The sequence below is a fragment of the Phyllobates terribilis genome, unplaced genomic scaffold (assembly GCF_046119375.1).
Source record: "Phyllobates terribilis strain yellow unplaced genomic scaffold, ASM4611937v1 Scaffold_11__3_contigs__length_659146591, whole genome shotgun sequence".
Classification (NCBI taxonomy): Eukaryota; Metazoa; Chordata; class Amphibia; order Anura; family Dendrobatidae; genus Phyllobates; species Phyllobates terribilis.
The window spans coordinates 436,652,898-436,674,125 of NW_027362771.1; the positions used below are offsets into that span (position 1 = coordinate 436,652,898).

Sequence of the window (21,228 nt, forward strand, 5' to 3'; positions counted from 1 at the left end):
CCTGCTGATTATCTCATAATAATTATTCCTTCTGTTACCAGATATTAAATAGAAATGTGTTCAGCTTAAACAGATTCGCTAATGTCACGTCTTCCTCACACATCGGTTCCCTATGACCGACTCTGAAAAGCAGAAATACCATAAACCAGATGTTTTACTCCGGCTAAATCTCTACACGCTGCTCTCATTCCATCATGGCATTGCATAACCATTTGTTTGCAGTTCTCCGACATTTAGAGTAAAGAATAGCACAACGTATACAACATCTGTCTTCCTGTGATTATAGAGCCCTTTCTGTCATTGAAAACATTTTTCAAAAAATCGTGGGAGGATTATTGCTAAAGATAGAACAAGCACAGATCATTATATATTATAAAGGCCTGACATGCAAAGCTTGGCTGCTGACATCTCTCTTTGTTAGAACCTGCCCCAATAGCACAGACTAGGGAGCAGTAAACTGCAAAGGCCGGCACTAAAATCCAACGCTGTTTTTTACTTTGAAAATGAACAAGGGCTTAAGAAATTTGCAGTTTACAACCTCAATCATCATCTATAAGAATGGTAAGGTCTATTTACAGTTTTGCAATCACTTTTTCTTAGTTTTTTCCAATGCATCTACAAATTAATGAAAAAGCAATTCTGCAAATTTAAATTAGAAACAAACATTTAATATATGCAGCTCTCATGGAGACGTTTTCTTAGAGACGTTTCTGCAGTCACCTATTTCTCCGCTCCTCTCCTAGCTATCCTATAGGCAGGAGAAGAGAGGAGTGAAGTAACGTACACACACTCCTACTTGGGGGCAGACACGCAGCCTGCAGACCGCTTAGCTGCACGGTGGTCCTGAGTAGTGGATGACCAAGTGTGCCCGTTTAACCCTTTCACCAAGCATGCTCGAGTGCTTACCGAGTATCTTCGGCGTGCTCGTATATTATGTTTGAGTCACTGAGTCAGCATGATTTATGGTTGTTACACAGCCTCAACACATGCAGGGATTGCCTGTTTGTTATGAATCTTCGCATGTGTTCAGGCTGTGTAACAGCCATGAATCATGACGTAGTGACTCAAACATAATATACGAGCACGCTGAAGATAGTAGGAAAGCACCCAAGCATGCTCGGTGAAAGGGGTAAACGAGCACACTCGCTCATCACTAGTCCTGAGGGCAACCAGCCAGACAGCAGAAGCTGACTGTTTAGGCAGGGAAGGGTTAAAATTTATATTTTTTTCTTATTTCAGAAGCAGTATAGTAATGGGAGGCACAGGCGGACACAGACTATAGACGGACCCTGTGCAACAACAATATATGGGCCCTTTGCAGTCCAATGGCTCATCATAATGCAGAATTCCACCTGCTTTGGAGATAGAAGTGGCCTCTTTACCCCTTAGGCTCCTGTGCAGCTGCACAAGCTGCACCAATGATATGTCCCTGATGGGAGGGGTATAGAACAACAATGGGGTGTTTGTGGCTACACCACCAGGACTTAGTTGTTGAGGTTGTCTCAGGTAAAGATGTCTATACCCTGCCAGATTCCCATTTCCCAAGGTTCAGTAGCCTACAAAGGAAAGCAGGTAAGCATAGCAATGTGGGTGCAGTGGTGGTACTACTACTAGTTCAGATCCACAGGGCCCAATATAATCTGCCAATTACAACTAGACGAGGATGTGACCTACTAGACCACTTCCTGGCGCGCCATAATCTAAAACCGTTGCCTAAATAGACTGTGTCATCAGAAAATGACTTTTTTAATTCAGGTATTTATGTGGGGTACTTTAGCAATTAACTATGGGCTGTCCAGTAGTGGATGACACCTTTAAAAGATGTTTTGTTTTTTATAGTTTTGATAACCTTTTTTTTATATTTTTCATATTGTCATCTATTTTTTTTAAAATCAGAAATCTTGCCGTTTTTTACACCGGCAGTCAGGCCTAATATTAGGCCACGGTCCCACTATCAGTATTTGGTCAGTATTCGGTCAGCATTTTTTCTCAGGAGTGGGAGCCAAAACCAGGAGTGGGTGATAAATGCAGAATTGGTGACTTGTTTCTATTATACCTTTTCCTCTGATTGTTCCTCACCTGGTTTTGGCTCCCACTCCTGAGAAAAAAATACTGTCCGAATACTGATCAAATACTGATAGTGGGACCGTGGCCTTGGACTCACACTATGTGTCGCCACAAGGACATTAGCATCAGCAGACTGACTCTGACCCTACTGAACTGTATTAAAGTATGTATTGGCATGTTGTCATCAGGCAAAAGTCATTCTGATGGCAGGGGGAGAAGGTGATCTGTGACACCTATTGTGAATGGTGGGTCCTGTGTTATCCACTTTACCTTTCATTATAATCCTGTCTGTGATGATAATGAGACTGCTAAAAAGTCATCTATACAGAACAGGAAGTAGGAGTCTAGTAAAAGGCCTAGTGGCCAGTATGAAAGTTATAAGAAGTCTTGCCTTTTTCTTTAATATAGATAGAAATATAGCAAATAAAAAAAAAAAATCACAAAATATATATTTAACTTAAAAAAATATTTAATCAATATATAATTTTTGGAAGAAACAAAGTCTTTCATAACCACGCAATCTCTGTTAATTTAGAACACATACACTTTTTTGCTTCCTTGCAGATGCTACAAATCTCAAACACCTTTATGGAATTCTTATGCAATGATGAGATTTGCCTCGGGAAAAAGGATGTCATGTGCACATGAAGTAAGGGAGCATTGAACTGTCTTGACATGTAGTCCCCAGCAGCAAGAGATCATGCTTATCAGATTAAGGTGGACGGTAGATCACGGTCTGTATATGTGCCATAAATCAGACAAAATGAGCATCAAATAGGAAAATACAGATGTTTAGAACGTAGCAGGAAAAGCTGCAGGAATGATTCACAGCATAGTGAAATACAAGCTGCTCCTATGCTAAAAAGCTTCTTTGTACCTGTCACAAATGTATACGTTTCCATCCCTTTAGAGAGAGTAAAGGAAAACCAGACCTAATGTATAAACATATTACTCTTCCATTAAACCTGACCTGCCACTACACATTAGCACTGGCTGATCTGAAACTAAACTACCTATAGAGCATGTTTAGGTTTTTTTAGCTTTAGATAAATCACTATTTAATCTGTGATTTCCTCTGACACTACATGCACAGTAAGTACACAGCTTCTTCTTGTTCCTTGTCCAAGGGCTAAATATTAAGTATTTAAACAGTATAGATTTGGTTAGTTTAAACAAAATTGTGCATATATAAAAGAATAATATGAGGGGCCTGCTCCGTGACCTCTCCTACACTTACAGTTTATGCCTCTCTGGCTGAACTCTGCCTTTCGCTGCACTGCTTGCTTTTTATCCCCTCTCTATTACACTTTCCTGACCGCCTTTATTTTCTTTGAAAACTGTCCAACCTTTCCCTTGGCAAAGCAATCCAAGTCACATCGGTTGGATATAATTATCCCAATACAAGTTTCCACAAAGGCCAATACCCCCCTGCAGTCTAGATACTGAAGATAGAGGTGACATAGTTAACGGAGAAGAATGTTCCACTACTTATCAGGGCTCCCCATCTTTCTACAGGAAACGATCAGAAACATAATGAGGTTTCTTTAGATGGTAATAAACTACAACTCATCTGCTAGAAAGAAATACCATGGAGCGATCCGACTGGGACTGCCTGACTGATCTTATAACTGGAAGGAAATCATAGAGATCAGAAAAATATTTGCTAAATATCACAGATTAAAGATTAGTTGAGGTCAATAGGCATTTCCCATTTTATTTAACTGAAAAGGATTCCATTAGTAATTAAAGCGTTGATACACAGTAAACTTCATAGCTACATCGGCATTAAAATATTTGATACATACATTGGTTCTTGTGTCTAAAGCTGGCCATACACATGCTGTAAAAGTCTGTTGGAAAGCTCATTTGGCCGACAGCTATTACTCCGGACTCCCATATATAAAATAAATACATAAATGAGAATTCAAGTGTCTTCAGGGAGAAGAGAAGATAAAGCCACTGCCAGACAGCTCTTGTGGCAGCTTATCTCCTAAGAATAAAAGGGTTGGGCAATTAAATTCAAAGTGCCCGACACTTATCTCCCCTGGCATTGTCTGTCGGGGAAGAGTCGGAAGGTCCTCATACATATTAAACTGTTGGCCATATCATTGCTGGAGCCCAGTAAACAACAGCAGTGTATCAGGGAATTTTGGGCATTGGAGTGGCAGGGGATTGGTAGGTGACCACTGGTGACTGCCATCTCTTCCGACTCCCCCATACACAGAAAGGCTAAGCTCGGTTGAGCGTTTGCTATGGGTAGAACAGCGTAAGCTACTATCAGGATCATCTGGAATTGGCTTATCTGCCAACAGGACAGAAGGATCGGGCAAATGAATTCTAAGCATACAGATCAGATGGTTGGCCAATTCCGACTAAATTGTCAGGTTCGGTCAACTTTCATGTGTATAGGAGCCTTTTGAGATCCAGAAAATATACAGTTGCAGGTTTTGACTAGAGGTATAATAGTCATTGTTCCCTATGTGGTATACTAAACTAGCATTATTAGAGCTAGGTGTACTAAAAATATAAGTTCCAAACAATTAAAATGTTTTTGACTGGAGGAACTATGTATTTTACATGACACAAAATGTTTCTTGGCTAATATTTAGTAAATGTCCTATTGTTGCGCATTTGAGTCCATGGTCTGATAATTTGTGGTCATGCATATGAACAATATTTCTAGGAGCATACAGGCCATTGTATGGCAGAGTTGTGGTGAACCCCAGTCTGGCTGCACATCTGTAGAGAAAGTTTAGCCAGATAGTCATACCCTCCTCAAACCCATTCGGCTCTGGCATTGGTCCATGATTGCATGGTGCTGACGCTAGCTTTGACTATTTTAAATGAAGTTCACTCTTTCACCTGTAGAAAATGTCCCATCAATGCTATTACTGTGGCACGTAGAGACGTTTCTGGCCCTATGTTCTGATAATGAAAAGAAACAGAGACCTTGCTTGATCTAGGACGGTGGTGGTAGAGTTTTTTAGGATCATGAGTTACAGATTGAGGTACAGAGCTGATAAATGCTATTTACTGATTTCTAGAAGCTTCATACATATATCTATGAGCAGTGATAAGAAATATATTTGCAGAGTTTTCCATACCTTCCACTTTGACCTGGTTGGGTGTACAAGCTCTACAGGGAAGTACTTTGAACTCTTCAGCTTGGTACATGCTATAGTCAGTACTGGTCACCACGATGAGATCTCCAGCTTTCCAAGACCGGGCATTATCTGCCAGATGCAGGATGGTGCTGTTCACATTGGTGTCAACAGTCATTGTCAGCCTGGGCTTCACTGTAAAACAGAATAGGATTTTTTTTCTTTGTGCTTTAACCAGGAATAATATTCATTTTACTTCTTGACTTGGTATAGAAGTCAGCTAGGCGTTCATGAGAACAGATAGTCCTAGAAGTGAATATTTCTGCTTTATTGAAATCACATGATTCAATTTAAAAAATATTTTTTTGTTATGTTCTAGGGGATATAAGCTGTGAATAAACATTATTTATTGCAATTGAAAGCAGCGGTTCCAAATTTCAATGTCATGAATTAATTGTAACTCCTTCAAAAATGCAGCAGAGCAGACATATTACTTATTTTACTAACATATTGTAATATTTTTTTACGCATAGAGCTTACAATCTAATGCAAACCATTCCAGGAAAGGTCAATAGATATATGAGAGAACATGGGATAAATCTGGGCACATGCCTTGTTGTTACATAAAAAATGGAACGGAATAGTCATCCTGAATATCCCACTGAATTCCATGTGGGATATTCTAACACCCGTAACAAATTAATTTTGAGAAGGAGAATAACATAATTTTACTTTTAACATGTGGTAAGGATGATGCAGTTGACAATTGTGTATGAATGCCAATTTGAGTGGAAAATATTTTCCAAAATACATTAAGTTGACGCATTCTGGCTTTACTGTTTTTGGATAAATTCTTCTTGATACCACAATTAATAAACATTTTGATTATATTTTTTAAAGGCCCCCTTACATATTAGATAAAGTCGGTTGATCCCACAGATTTGAGCTAGATGGGACAACCATCTAATGTGTATGGACGCTTACCAACAGAAAATGTTGGGGGAGAGAAATTCCTGATCCTGTTCTCCCGGGAATAAACCACCGCCAGAAATGTCTGGCAGCAGCTTACTTCACTTTTGTCATAGAGAACACATGAGTTGAGCATTCATATGAATGGAGTCAAAAAAGATAAATGGGGGGTCAAAAAAGGTGGATAGTTATTAAGGTGTACTGTTAAGATGATACATGAATATTCTTGGCAGAGTATAAGAAAAGGTCATTTCTCTTTACATGTCTCAATTTGTGACAGGTGACATTAGGGAAACTGAGCCATAGTTGGCGGCTAGAGAAGACTGTGACTCTTTAGTTTTCAATGGCTTTATGAACACTAAAAGGGATGAGAAAACACCTTATTGTTCTATATAAGTCACCTGTACTCTAATGGGGAATTTTCCCCTATATATTATATAATTGTTGCTGAATATTTTATTGAAAAAAGCTGATTCTCAAAGATTTAATGTACTAAAATAAAGAGTGGGCATTATTAAATGCAATAGTGGGAGCTATTGAGCGAGAATCAATATATATTTATTGATTATACACATTTCCATCAGAACGGAGCATGTGGCATTCTGCTCACAAATAAGTAATGCCTACATGTTATATTGTTCTGCGTATCAAAAAACCCTGAAAATACAAAGGTTATTTTTATCAGTATCTTCCACTCCGTCACACAATGTGTACTAATTCGCCCATGGACCCTAAAGATGAGAAGATTGATTCAAGGGACTCTGTTCCAGTGTTCAGGTCAGTGGTACCTGGCCGCTGGACGGGAGGCCTTCTAATCCCTTATCGTCCTTTGTGCGGCTTTTGATTAGCCAGAGCTGAAGCGACATCATCTGTGCAATCTGGAGCCCAGATGACATTGTGCCAGAAGGGGAAGGGTTATTATGGAGTGTTGACATGGAGACAAAAATTGAAAGAATTAGATTCCCTTCCAAACATCTATAAAGAAATATATTTGGTGGTATTGTGTAGCGGTTGCTGCCAGGTATTGCACAACAGCTCCCACTGCAGTAGCAGCGCTACATCATAGAATAGGAGCTGTTCTGCTGTACATGGTAGCAGCCACTACACATTGAATGGAGCTGTGTAAAAATAGCAAGTAAACAGTGGGGGGCCAGGTGTCAAGCCCCAATCAATACGATATTGATGACCTATTCTGTGAATTATTTGATCGCACAACCCCATTTAATATTGCTACATTATATGTCTGTGGTATGCACTACATCATTCTTATTCCTCTGCTGTTCTTGCTGTACAGGTCGTCATTAGCTTACTGTCTGCTTTATCTGTGGCTGTCCTAAGAAGGTGGCTTACATGGTTGTTTATACTCTATTGAAAATCGAATAAAAATCTGATTTGGAAAAATAAAAGCTAAAAATAAGAAAGTGTGACTTTTACTACGTGTATACCCACCTGGCTTTCCACAAAGGAAACGGACTTTGTAGTCTGGGCATCGGGCATGGACTTGGTTGTTCTGACGGCATTCAAACCTATAGTCACGGCCACCCTTGTAGAAGACATGTGTTGTTATATCAGTCCCATCAATTGTAGTGACCTGTAAGTGAAAGAACATTAGTTACACATGGCAACAATATCAGTATACAATTCTACCAGAGCATGAATCAGGATAGACGAGGGTGCAAAGTGTGCGCACATAACGTGCTAATTCTCCATAATGGGTCAACATGATATATGTTATGTTACAGAAGACCTGTCAGTTTTAGTAATCACTTGTGTTCCCCATAAAATAACAAGTCTGGACAAACTACTTATGATGAATTCTAGACACCAAACGTGACCCTAAGACCCCTCCCACAGCTCCCTGCTTTCCCATGTACTCTGGGGCCCCTCTTAGAGGCAACATTTTATTGTCTTCAATGTTACAAAGTGTGTGCAAGCAGGCAAACTTTGTCACCTATATCCATAGGTGCTAGAATGGCTATAGCCACACACTGTTTTCTTCATTTCTTCACTATAATCCCATTGAAGGCGAGTGTGCCCTTAAGGATATGTGCACTCTGATTATTATTTTTAGGGTGACAAACACAACTCGCTTTCAAGAGAAATCCATTATCGTGATGTTTTCAGATCCAGTGTGGTTTTTAACACATTTTGTCTTTGTATATATTTTTTATGCAGCCTTTCGATTTGATGCTGACAAGTTTGGAGTGGATTCCATCAGAAGTAACATCACATTTTTTTTTTCCCCATGGGAAGGTTTTTAAAATCTCATCAGGAAAAAAAATCATTGCATGAAACACATTTAAAGAGTATTATTCGATGTGCCACATGGCCAATATTAAGTTTTTGGATAATTTTCAACATATGCTAACAGTATGAGCAGAAAAATGTTAATTCCAGAGTTCACCACTAGGTGTGCACTGACGCTGTATTTATTAATAAATTAACCTCGTTGCAGGAGTTCAGACAAGATCTTTCTATGACCTACACAATGTCTATGCGGAGTTTTTCATTTGCTCATAATGTGGCCTTTGTTTGATAATTTATGATATAAGCTGGGATTTTGCTCCCCTGCCAGTAAATGAAACAACATCACAAATCCTCTCTTCGTGGGGCCGTTTGATGACATTCCTCCTCATCCCCTACCTAGTGAGAAGTGAATGTGGAGGTTTCTGCTCCCTCCGCAGGGCTGTCTACATTACTGGCCTTATTATACCTTTTGTATCAGACCCAGACACTGAAAATGAGCTTAGGATGCCGGCTGTGATCACAGAAAAGGTTGTAATGGTATGCGCAGTATGTGGTTGTATTTATGGCCAGTAATGAGAAGTTAGTGGTCTTGGGTGTCAAACCTGTTGTTTTATTAACTACAGAATCGCACAGCCAAAGGATACTTATTACAAGGAGAATGTAAGATGAAAAATAATTTACACATATATATCTAATACATCTGATGCATCTGGCTTCAATTTAGTGTCTGTAAGGGCGTGGTCAGGCGGTCGTATATATTGAACCATAATACACGGACTGGCCGGCGGCTCTCTCGACCTGAGCGTGACATCTGCATAGAAATATATGACGCTGTCACGTTCAGGTCTGGAGATCTGCCGGCCAGTCTGTTCTGATCTCAGTCCAATTTATATGGCCATTTGATTGCGCCCTAAGAACATAGTAACTAACCCAAAGGTGTAAAACAATATTGAAATATTCTGGAAAATTGGGAATATAATAACCAGTATGCTTGTTATATTGCCGAAATCCATTATCCAAAATATGAAATGGTTTAGTGTCCTTGGTAGATAAAGGAAGTGGTTTATCACTGAATGTACTGAAGCCTGGCTGGGCTCCTGAATCCAGTTATGCACTAACTTAATCCAACTCTATAACCTCAGATGTTTGGGCTTCTATTTCTTTGACTTTCTAGTGTAGAAAGCTATTTGCTCTCAGCCAAATGGTCTAATTTCTAAATCAATCCCACACCCCAAAATATTGTATAGTATTATTACCTGGATATTAATGGGATGGGTGCAGATTTTGCCTGGATGAGCCGCATGGAATTCGGACAACTTTTCCCAGTCTCTGGCCCGAGTGCTTTCATATTTATCAAACCACTGTGTCCACTCCACATCTGGAGAGTAGAGAGCGAAACACAGATCACATGCAAGTAAGACCACTTGTGTAGGTATTATATCAGATCGCGTAAGTGAAGCCATGACAGAATGTCACAGGATTTCCAGCAGGATGACAACACCGAATTCTAGACTAGCGGCGTATAGGAAACAGCTGTATGTCTCACCAACTTTCTCGAAACACATGAAAGAAGGTCTTAAGGAGCGGGCAATAAAAGTGCACATAAAACTAAGCAGTCTACTGTTCCACTGCATAACAGTACTGATTCTGGGATTCGAGGGAACAGTAGTCTAATGCAAGTACTACTTTAGGGTATTCAGGTACTGCCATTGTACATAGGGCAGAGGCCAGCAACCTCCGGTATTACAACTGTTAGGAAATTACAACTCCCATTATGCAATGACAACCACCTGATTGTTTGTGGCTGTCAGGGAATGCTGAGAGTTGTAGTTTCACAATAGCTGAAGTGCCAAAAGTTGCTGATCCCTGGAAAAAGATTCTTCTTCCATATAAGAGGACATAATGATTTCACAATACATATGATCTATATGTGAGGGTTAGGGGGTGGACCATCTGCGTCAGGTTAGATTGCCATACTTATAAGGCCGGGTTCACATACAGGCCAAATATTTGTGGCTCTGCTTGGGATTTTTGACTGAAGCTCGGAAAATGAGATTTGGACAGAACCCCAATGGATCCACTCATTAGACTAAGACTATGTCACTTTGTACTCCATCTGGCCTCCGTTTTGGCAGTGTTCAACTTTTTAGGCATGTACAAAAACACAGTTTACCACACTTTAGTGTCTGTCTAAAAGACAGACACTGCCAGAACAGAGGCCACATGGAGTACAAAGTGACTCAGTCTGCCTCATCTTAGTGAATAGCTGTGTTGTTGGTGGCTCCATCCAAATCTCTTTTTTCAGATTGAAAATCCAACAAAAGACATAAATGTGGGGCAATAACATAATGTGCACATAGCCTCAGAGTAAAGAACAGATTAATTTACATATCTGCCCAAAAATGCAGGCATCAGTGAAAAGAAGGATTGTGCATGTTGGCTTTTAACATGCCCAGTCCTTTGTTTTCCCAGAAGATTAGTTCCTGCCAAATGTCTCTGGTGGTGGCTTATCACAATGTGTATGGTTGGTTTAAGTCCATCCTTTTATGTGTGCTTTTATTGCCAGAACATTTTTTTTATGCATATTTTTTTTTATTAAAAAAGAATACTGTTTGTATGGAAAAATATCCATTATACAGAGAAAATCCCATTGTGAATGTATGCATTTGAGAATAGACTTTATAAAGTCAAGGAAAAGATACAGTATATCCGATAAAGTGTTTGATATCAGTGGTCACAATCTGTGCATCAGTGGGCGACATGCAAGGTGCATTCTGTCACTAGTCCCAGGACCAGTAGCGTAGTATAATGAGATAGATTATGTAAAGTCTTGTCTTAATCCAGATTAATGTTCGGTCTCTTTTTCAGGAATATCAATTAGAAAAGGAATTCTGGCGCCAAGAAAAGCACAAATTCTTTCCTGAATCAGAAATAGCAAGTGACATTTTCAGGTTGTGCAATAAATCGCTGCCATAATGAAATTAGGACAGTGCGTGTGCTGTTGTCGTCGAGAGAAGGCCAAAATCTCAGCGAGCCAAGATCAGCAAACAGAGCAAGTGAGTTAAAAGGGAGGTCTGTGCCTGCCATCTAGAAGCTCATACATCTTTCATGTGCAGCCCTGTATGTAGGAGCTGCATGACTGCCGGCCGGACCTTCTGCACAAATCCAAAGGTTCCTAAATAAATGATCCATGTGTTCCAAGCAAGACGGCTCTAACCGCAACAGTAATGAGTTTATGTGAAAATTGTGGTTTCAATGTGCAGCAAACAACCAGCAGCAGATTTGTCAGACAGAAAAGTGTCAGATTATTATCAATGAGCCATTACATCTCTGCAGGAAAGTCCTGAGATGTTTCCAAACACTCTGACACGTTGACCATATCGTCACTTACCCTGGACCCACTCGCTGGCCAGAGAAACATTAAAGTGTTCACCGTTGTCAGCCTGGAAAAGTTTATGCACGCGAGCCACGGCGGACCCTTTGCTTCCTGTCAAACATAGAAATAGTGGAGGAAGCGAGTTAAACAAACAGGCGGCAGCAGGTAACAGATGAAATCATCCGGGGGTCTGCAGGGAGAGGAACACCAAGTCTACAACGTCCCATTTCTGTGTCCTGTGTCATTATTTCTATTTATATAGGAAGATCTATGCACAAAAGAAAGTAGACGACAATTACATGTAGGAAGCGGTTACTGTAGACTAACGATCATGTCAATGCAGGAGTCTCCACCGGGACCGCCACATTTTAACCCTATCGAAGGCAAGAAGGATGCTGAAAATAATTGACTAATATGAGAATCCGCCCCGATACTAATTAGGGCTAGTTCTCAGCGCCGGTGAAGAAGAACGATTTGCATTTAAAAAAAAAAAAAAATCACAGCACGCGCTAGTTTCTTCCAAAGGTCAGATGAGACTCATCCATTCAAATCTATTGGTGAGCAAAAAAAATGGATGCCACAGTACAACATCCAATTTTTACGGATACACTGAATTCTGTAACATAGGAAACTGTAAAAGGTCTTGTAAATGATTAATAGCTGCTGTTGCTGGAAAAGAATGGATTGTACACTCATGACAAGTGAGAAAAAATCATCCCACTTTTCTGGATGAAACTCTATGATTTTTTATACGCTTATGTGAACCTACCCCTACTGTCATTAGTTTCTCTGTAAACGTAGGTTCACACGAGCGTGTAAGAGATCGATCAGTTTCATCCAAAAAACTTAAGTGGCACGATTTCTTTCTCACTTGTCACCCGTGATGAGACGCAACCATAGGGCAGATGCAGATGGTCATAGATTCTTTCATCCAAGAGAATCGGGACGATTATATGCAAATGACACTCTGATCAGAGTGTTAGCATAATGTGATCCGATTCTCTTGGATGAGGAAAAAATGTCTCTATCTTCTCCAATCTGTCAGTACATGGAAACTGTACTGCACTTAGATATCATCCGAGTGCAGTCCGATGTTTTCTAAGCACTCATTGACTTGTATGGCTGCGTGCGATACGTATATTGCGATACGTATATTGTATCAAAGTCAGGTATGCAGCGATATTTTCCTTGGGCCGAAGAAAAAAAACAGATGTGCACGGCCCCATCTACCAACATTGGTCCAGGTGCGATCCGATATTTTGTCGGATCACACTCAGACCGAGAATTGCTCGTCTGCACCTGCCCTTAGAGTCAAATAGGTGAGACTCATCTGAATTATGGAAGAAACTAATGCATGCTGCAATATTTTTCACACGCAGACTTAGTCAGTAAAAAAAAAAAAAATTGCCCCCCTGCGCCGCCCCATTGAATAACATTGGTCCACGGACAGCACTTGGACCGAAAATACAGTTGTGTGAACGAGCCCTTACCAACATGATTACCAATGTTTCCAAGTTTATTACAGTGTACTTTGTATTTACCTATTTATATTTGCCGACTGTACTAACAGATGAGATTCATACTATCAGGTTTTTTAGCCATTTCATTTTGAGAAAGTCTCTATAGCATTTGATTGAAGCAGCAGGGCACGTGCTCATCCACCACGCCAAGGTGGTCGTGCAGTGTGGGTGAACAGAGACCTTGGGACCCCTTATTCTAGTGATCAGTGGTGGGTCGCCAAGCGATTATACATCTCAAAATAGCTTTTGACTCCCACAGATATGAATGGAGAGAGCTGTGTACATCCAAAGCCACTTCTCTATGTACAGTCTGGACGTGGCAGCCAGAGGCCACCTCCCCAGGAAGTCTAGGCTCCCACTCTCAAAGATGCTACCCTTCATCTTTCAGCCATCTATCTGGGGAATACGTCTTAAATGTCTAAGATAAGAATGTTCTTATAAGAAAAAGTTATATCTTTTTTAAAGAGAATCTATCAGCAGGTTTTAGCAATGTAATTTGACAGCACCATGAGGTAGGAACAGAGACCCTGATTCCAGTGATGTATCACTTAGTATACTAGGTGCAGAAGTAATGATAGAGTCATAGTTTTCTCTGCTGCAAATATAGCAGAGTTCAGTTGTTGAGCTGTGTATAACCCCACAGCTTTCTGTATATATTGTACAGTGAGAGAGTGCTGCTAATCAATGCGGGGGGCGAGGCTGGACTAGGAGGCATGAGGGCAGTTGTCCTGTAGTGATAATCACCGACTGATAAAACACCGTTTGCAGTAAATCAGAAAAACACAGCCTAGTAAGTGACACATCACTGTAATCAGGGTATCTGCTCCTATATTATGGTGCTCTCAGATTATACAGAAAAATCTGGTGACAGATTCCCTTTAAAAAAAGAGCAACCACTGAAATGCAAATTAAATATGTCCAATTCATACTGCACTGCTTTATATGTAAAAACTATGACCCCTTAAAGTTTATGAGCAGTAAGCCCCTCAGTAAGTGTTCTGTACCTTGATATTCCACGTGATCTTCCACAGAGCTGGAGGGATCTCCTTTCACAGTGATAAAACTCCAGGGGTGTCTGAAATGAATAGCACATCCTGTATTTTAGAACCAGCTACAAGTTTCGTCACATACTGAGGCTTTGTAACACAGAACTGAGCAGGCTTCTGTACCTCTGAAATAGAAAATCTGCTTGTGTACTATATAAAGTAACATGCTACCACCTAAAAAAGTCTACATCAAACACATATAGGTAGATAGTGACTGGTGAGACTAACAGTACAGATAACTCAATTGTACAGGTACGATTCTTAACATTTTCTAAGCTAAAACAGAAATATTGATTGACAACACTTTTACCGGAAGCCCAGGTGCAAGAAGTGTCTGCTCCCCAATTTGGTCATCACTTTCTTAGCAGAATCATCCAAATTTCGGGATCCTTCGTCATTCACGGCCACTGATAATATTGTGCCTTCTGGGACTGATTTAATATAGTGAGCCAGGCGGGCGCTTTCATCTTTAGATTTGTATGTATCAAACCTAAAAATAGTACAAAATGTTGCAAAATTAGAATGAAAAATGCTTACAATTTTGGAATGTCACCAACTTAAATTAAATTTTATACTACTATTTTTTCTAAGGTATGCAAAATTATTGGTTCCTGTGTAACTGGCAAGTTGTCTAAGTGCTACATGAGAAAGTATTCCCTGTCTGGGGACAATATTAGAAATGTGCAAAACATTGGTCCGAGTGCCATTCAATGTTTTGTCAGATCGCACTCAGACCGAAAATATGGTTGTCTGCATGAACCCCTAGTGTTACACTTGCATAGAAGTGTTTTCCCACTTTCCCAGAAATCCTATATGTGCCCAATCTTTTATTATATTAGAGTCATGAGCATTGGCATTAAGTGAAACCAGAAAGGTCTACAGGTCTACAGTATTTTGAACGTTATTCTAGGATATTTTGTAACTTCTTAAATAAATGATTGCTCTGCTCTCAGAGAAATGTTAGTAGTCTAGTCACTACAGAGAAGATTCTCCACTGTTCCAATAGTTTTCCTATGGTTCTCACTGTGGTCCAATGAAGTCCAGAGCTTTAAAATTACTTTGTAACACTTTTCAGATTTCGACAGTTGTAGATATGTGTTATAATTCACACAAATGATTGTCATAATTAACAATAAATCTCTTCCCCTTCTAAATTACTCTGCTCACTTTTCACACCACCTTTTTTCTCCACCCAAAATTAGCATCTTGTTTTACCGCAAAAGTGGTGCAAACAGGCTAATACATTTTCCTCCAACATCCTTCACCTAAAACAACTTTTGGTGGTTCAGAATAAATAGGTGAAGCTTCCAGTCAATTTGGATACACCTTCCCACAACCCAAATTAAACCCATCGGCCCGCTGGTCTTGATTAATCTGGACCATTGTCTTGAAATGGTTTCTGGTTTACATCCGAGATTTAGCTCCACAACTTGAAATACCAAAGAAAAAAACATAATGTAGAATTACCTATCTGCATGAATAACATCTCCCGTCTTGGGGTCAATAGTATGAAAAATAACCCCACGATGACCCCAACTCTTCTGAAAGAAGTATCCTCCTTCACTCATGCCACCAGGATGTAAGGTTTTGCCCAGGAATGTCCAGGACATCTTCTTCTCTCCGTGGATCTCAAGAGTTCCTCCATTACCCAAACCAATGTATTTATAACCAAAGTAATCATGGGGAAGTTCACCATCATCAGATCTGCAAGTAAGGATAGAAAAGGGTTTATGACCATTGTCCACAGCAAATACTATAATTATATATATATATATATATATATATATATATATATATATATATATATATACACTGTATATACACACATACATCAGTTATTGCAAAACCCAAAAGAAAAGGTTGAAAAGCAGGGCCCTCACTATTGTTCATTTTTATTATATTAATACCGGATGTAGGGGAAGTAATGGAAATTGTACAAAACTTGAGATGCAGAAATACACAGTAAAGTGTAAGGCCTCTACTGTTACCAAACATTCATTGATATCTGGACATTATTAAATGAGTAATCTGATAAAGATGACATTATGTTCCTCTTACAGTACTGACAAGCCATGTAAGTGCCGCAAATAGAACTACGTTCTTGATAAAATTACTATGTGTTCCAAACACCCTTACCAAATTCTCACCCATTTCAAGATGGTAAAGTTTAAGCCTCATTAAATACATCCTGCAATTCAGCTTATCCACATCACATTGTGTTCTGTGACTCACATGATAATGTGCTTTTCCTATAAATGAGTCTGATTTTCTAACCTTTTCCTTAGTTGTCTCCCCTTCTATTTATATTTCCACATCCAAGCTAAAATCCTAATGCTGACCACATATTTAGTTTGCCTAGTTCTCTGAAAGAAAATGTAGGTATCCAGAAATGACTTCATCTCAACAATCCAATAATCCACCTCTGCTGCTGATTTACCTTCCATAAAGGATGATGGTGAGATGTCCTTGGAAGGGACAATCCTCACTTCCTATGAGTAGCTCTGCACCATTGTCAATCAGTATGTGTCTTGTCCGGAGCACGATGGCATTATTGCTGGGTTTGATGACAAGCTTTCCTGTAAAACAAGACATAGTTATACTTAAAACAGTGACACATTTATCGCAGCCACAGTCCTGAATTCTAATTATATCACTTATCATGACTACTTGTAGGTCATCCTGTCACCGAACTTTACAATCTATTTCAAATGCCGGGTCAATTTTTCTGGTCTTAACATACACTAATGTCAGTCAAGCAGGCAGGGGTGGTGCTGTGCAGAAAATAGAGCTGGAGTGACAGAAGCTTAAGATCTACAATAGCTCCTCAGCCTCATTTGCATATCACTTCAAACACTGATTTCTCAGCAATGGAGGAACAGACTGGCCATGTACTGGTATTGCTGAAAGAGTTACAAGCACATATAAATAGCTTGGGGTGTGACAACCTGCTGACAGATTCCCTTTAAGTGTCCCTGAAACATCATTTTAAGCAAATTAATTACATTCCCTATTCTGACTCCCTTCTATTATTCCATAGAACCTGGACTGTTTTTTCACTACTCATGCACTTCATATTTCCCCATACACATATACTATAAAACAATTAGTTGTGTATGGAGATGATCCTATCTGCAGAGATTCTAATTTGGCAAATCTCTTGAATTTATCTGGAAATCTGAACTGCTCCTTATTATACTCTGGGGTCTCTCTAGATTACAGAGCAAAATAAGCGTAGGATCCGAAAAAAATTAAATAAATGAATACTCACCTCACCACTTACGGTACATGTCTCACTGCCTTTGTAGCCCACCATATGGTTCTCTGCACCTCTTCTTTTCACCTTCCCCCATCATGCACATCTTCTTCGGCCTGCTTCACTCTTGCCATGGCTTCCAGTGCACCCAGGCCTCTGGCCCAAGCAGGCCAAAGAAGATGCACATGCAGGGGAAAACAGAGAAAAGAAGAGTGGCGAAGGACTTGTATGGTGGGCTCCAGGGGGCACTGGAACAATTGAGTGGTGAGATGAGTATTAATTTTTTTTCTGCCGACCCTCTACAGATGGCCATCATTTTGTTGAATTTACTTAGAATATATTGCAAAAAAATTTGTGCTATGGAGAATATGAATTTTTGCAAAATTTAAGCAGAATTCCATTTAAACACATGTACTCATCTGTAGTAGTGTGGAATCACAGGGAGAGCAGCGATGAAGCCGTTCAATTCCTCACCAGACCTCCAGAATAGCCAATAAAGGAAAAGGTTCACCAAGCTCTAGTTCAATCTAGAGTTTTCTTGGCGCCCATTCATATTATACCCACAGAGGTGCTTCTACAGTGAAAGAATTAGACCCCTATGCGTCGATATGTGGTGTCAATATGGATGGGGGCCAATAAATCTCTACATTGAACTGGATGATAGAAAACAGCTTTCTTATAATAGTTACATTGATATGTTCTGGGTGCACAGGCTTGTGTTTCCTGACAGACTGTAAGCTCTTGTGAGCAGGCTCTTCACTCCTAGCGCAATGTTGATTAGTATGTTACTATGTTATCTCTAATTTGGTTTGCATGTGTCCCCTCTAAGCTAATAAGAAATATCTTGGCTCTATATAAATAATAATTTGTAATATTATAGATTTGGTGTTATTCCGTAACACAGCATCCTGTGTGATATTTCACTTTTTTTTCTGAAGGATTCATATAGAATCCAAAAAAAGAGATACTGTATGTCTCCATATGAAAATAGAAAGATATGGAGCTACAGTAAGGCCTAAGGGTGAGCATTACGGAGATCGTATGGCTTTGCGCATGAGCCCTAAACCTGGTATGATGGACTTCCATTGTTGTCCTGTACAGTCTAAGGCTATGTTCCCACAATGAGCTTTGGGTGAATTTTCTGCTCCCATTAAGTAAAATAGCTTACTTGCATTTTTTCTAAAATATGCAGCATAAAAAACTCACCAAAAACTCATTGTGGGAATGTAGCTTTACTCATATACATTAACATATTTGCCATCACTTCACAAGTGCATAAGTCAACCCTGGTCACTTAGGCTATATTCATACATTGCATTTTTGCAGAGGTTTTTTTGCTGCAGTTTTTTTATGCAAATTAAAAGGTGCCGTTTACAGTACCTAAAAAGCTATGAGATTTCAGAAAAGTTTTTTTTTTTGACTGGATTGGAAAACTGCTGCGTTTTATAATTCTGCAGGATTTGGCTGCAGAAAAAAAAATGATGTATGTTAACAAAGCCTTATTTTGGCATTGTGGTGGAGAATGAATTGCACAACCATAAGGTCTATTCAGTGGATGCAGCAGGTAGGTCTACATTGTCTGTTTTTCCCGTACATTAGGTATGTAAATATAGACATGGATCAATAGTGTTGCTTTGGATTGTGACAATGGATTGAATTAGATTGTGGCAATGTCTTGTATGTGGATAACAAAAAATATTCAGCTGTGCTGAATTGCCAGATGTCCTGGGATCCCTGAACCCTCAGACATTAAATGTCTGCACCCACAGATCTCATAGTATAAAGGGGGCAGACAGACGGCCGTATATCTTGTACGAGGATCGCATCGCAGTGCACGGACTGGCCCCGCACCTCTCCTGACCTGACTGTGACAGCGTGATGTATTTCTATGCAGCGGTCATGCTCAGGTCAGGAGAGCCGACTGTCAGTCCGAGGATTGCAATGTGATCCTCGCACGAGAAGTACGTCTGTCTGTCTGCCCCCTAAGAATGACTATCCATTTTCAGCCATGATGTCAGTGTAAGCATGCTTTCAGTATTTCTGGAGTAATTATGGCCATTCAGAACACATATTTCACAAGTCCCTGGACTAGAAACCTAATGTGACAATGCTAATTAGTAGAAAGGGTAAAGTTCACACTTGCTGATTATTGTCTTTAGCCTTACTCTTTGTGTACAGCTGAATATGATTTTGCTTTTGGGAAGCCCAATTATTAACTTACCCGCTGCCAAATATTGTGGTCCAGCTAATCAACTAGATGATTTGTTTAAATAAATAAATGAAAAAAAGCAATATTTTCTGTTGAAATATATGTCATTTGGGATGTGTTTCTCCAATACACAGATTATCACAGAAATATCTCACTTACCCCCGCTGGTGATATTTATGGAGTGTACAGTTACAGAAGACGTCAGAAGAAACTTTCTGCCCCCTTCAATGGTTACATGGTTTTCTTCACTGTGTTCTGGGCTCCAGAGCTGTAATTCAGGGTCCTCATGCGGGCAAATTCCTTGTATGAATTAAAAAAAAAAAAAAAACACTTTACAACCTCAATCACATTTATTGTACTAACACATATAGCTCAAGTCCGACACCTTGCCTAAGTATTTGTGCATGTTATCAAAGTTCTTCATAAGTGGAGAAGCAATTTTATTTTCTTGCATAAATCATGTAAATCACCTCAATAGTATATAAGCTAAAAAATGAGAAAACGGTTAACAATGTAAGATGATGTGTCACGTAACCAATGTAAATGATAAGAAAGGATCTTCTAAATGATAAAATATTTATGTTCCAAACCATGTTTTATTTCAGATACAGTGAATTAATAACGTGAAATATACACTTAAATCTATAAATATAATATTAGAAGCCAAATAAAATACCATTTTTTTTCTAGCTACCATTAATTATACTTATTGATACTAAGAGAGAAAATCATTCTAAGCAGATATGTAAACTAGCCCTTTTACAAGAGGAATAAAGTTGGCTCTCTAATGCCACCTGTCGGAGGCAGCCACCCTAGAAGTAAGTGTCGACCCTATAACAAACATGACTTAGGATATTTAGCCAAAGCAGAGTCTTCTTCAAATGGAAAAGACCCATGGTGAAACGCAGGGGCGGACAGATCATTGGTACAACGTGTGCAGCCGCACAGGGGCCCAAGAGTTAAGGGGCCCAATTCCACCTTCAAATTAGCAAGTAGGTCCTGTCTCAGACACAAAGAAGGGCCCATATACTGTTCTTGCTCAGGGGCCCTCTTCCGTCTGTGTCCTCCACAAAATGGCAGTTATGCCTACTTCCTAGATAACAAAGTGCTTGACACCTAAAGCCTTTCAGATATCTGGCACTGTACATCATATAAGATAATATTGTAAGTGAGAACAAGGTATCCCAGAACTGTATATTTAAACTAGTCATCGTGGTGATGAAATTTGGGACCCCCTCCTGTTATATTTGTATGTCAGCACTCCAATATCCAAAATAACTACTGGATTCTACTTCTTTTTTTTTTTTTTTTTTTTTACTTTTTTGGCACGGATTATGGGAAAGGACAAAAGATGTGAGTTATGAAGTTTGAGCTGCCACCAGAAGTTTCTGGCCCCATACACTTTTTTTAATTATTTACTTATCCGTATTACTTATCAGT

General features: G+C 39.5%; 1 protein-coding gene across 2 annotated transcripts in view; it reads right to left on the minus strand.

Moving 5' to 3' along the window:
* The window catches only part of CEMIP (cell migration inducing hyaluronidase 1), a 131,268-nt gene that overhangs the window by 53,596 nt on the left and 56,444 nt on the right, over window positions 1-21,228 (minus strand). For both annotated transcript variants that reach the window (XM_073653231.1, XM_073653232.1), the window contains exons 3-11: window positions 19,948-20,088; window positions 16,764-16,902; window positions 15,794-16,030; window positions 14,637-14,816; window positions 14,285-14,355; window positions 11,776-11,871; window positions 9,641-9,762; window positions 7,587-7,728; window positions 5,172-5,363 (exon numbers count right to left, since the gene is read on the minus strand). In XM_073653231.1, coding sequence (XP_073509332.1) covers window positions 5,172-5,363; window positions 7,587-7,728; window positions 9,641-9,762; window positions 11,776-11,871; window positions 14,285-14,355; window positions 14,637-14,816; window positions 15,794-16,030; window positions 16,764-16,902; window positions 19,948-20,088 — 1,320 coding nt within the window. The remainder of the gene's footprint in view (window positions 1-5,171; window positions 5,364-7,586; window positions 7,729-9,640; window positions 9,763-11,775; window positions 11,872-14,284; window positions 14,356-14,636; window positions 14,817-15,793; window positions 16,031-16,763; window positions 16,903-19,947; window positions 20,089-21,228) is intronic.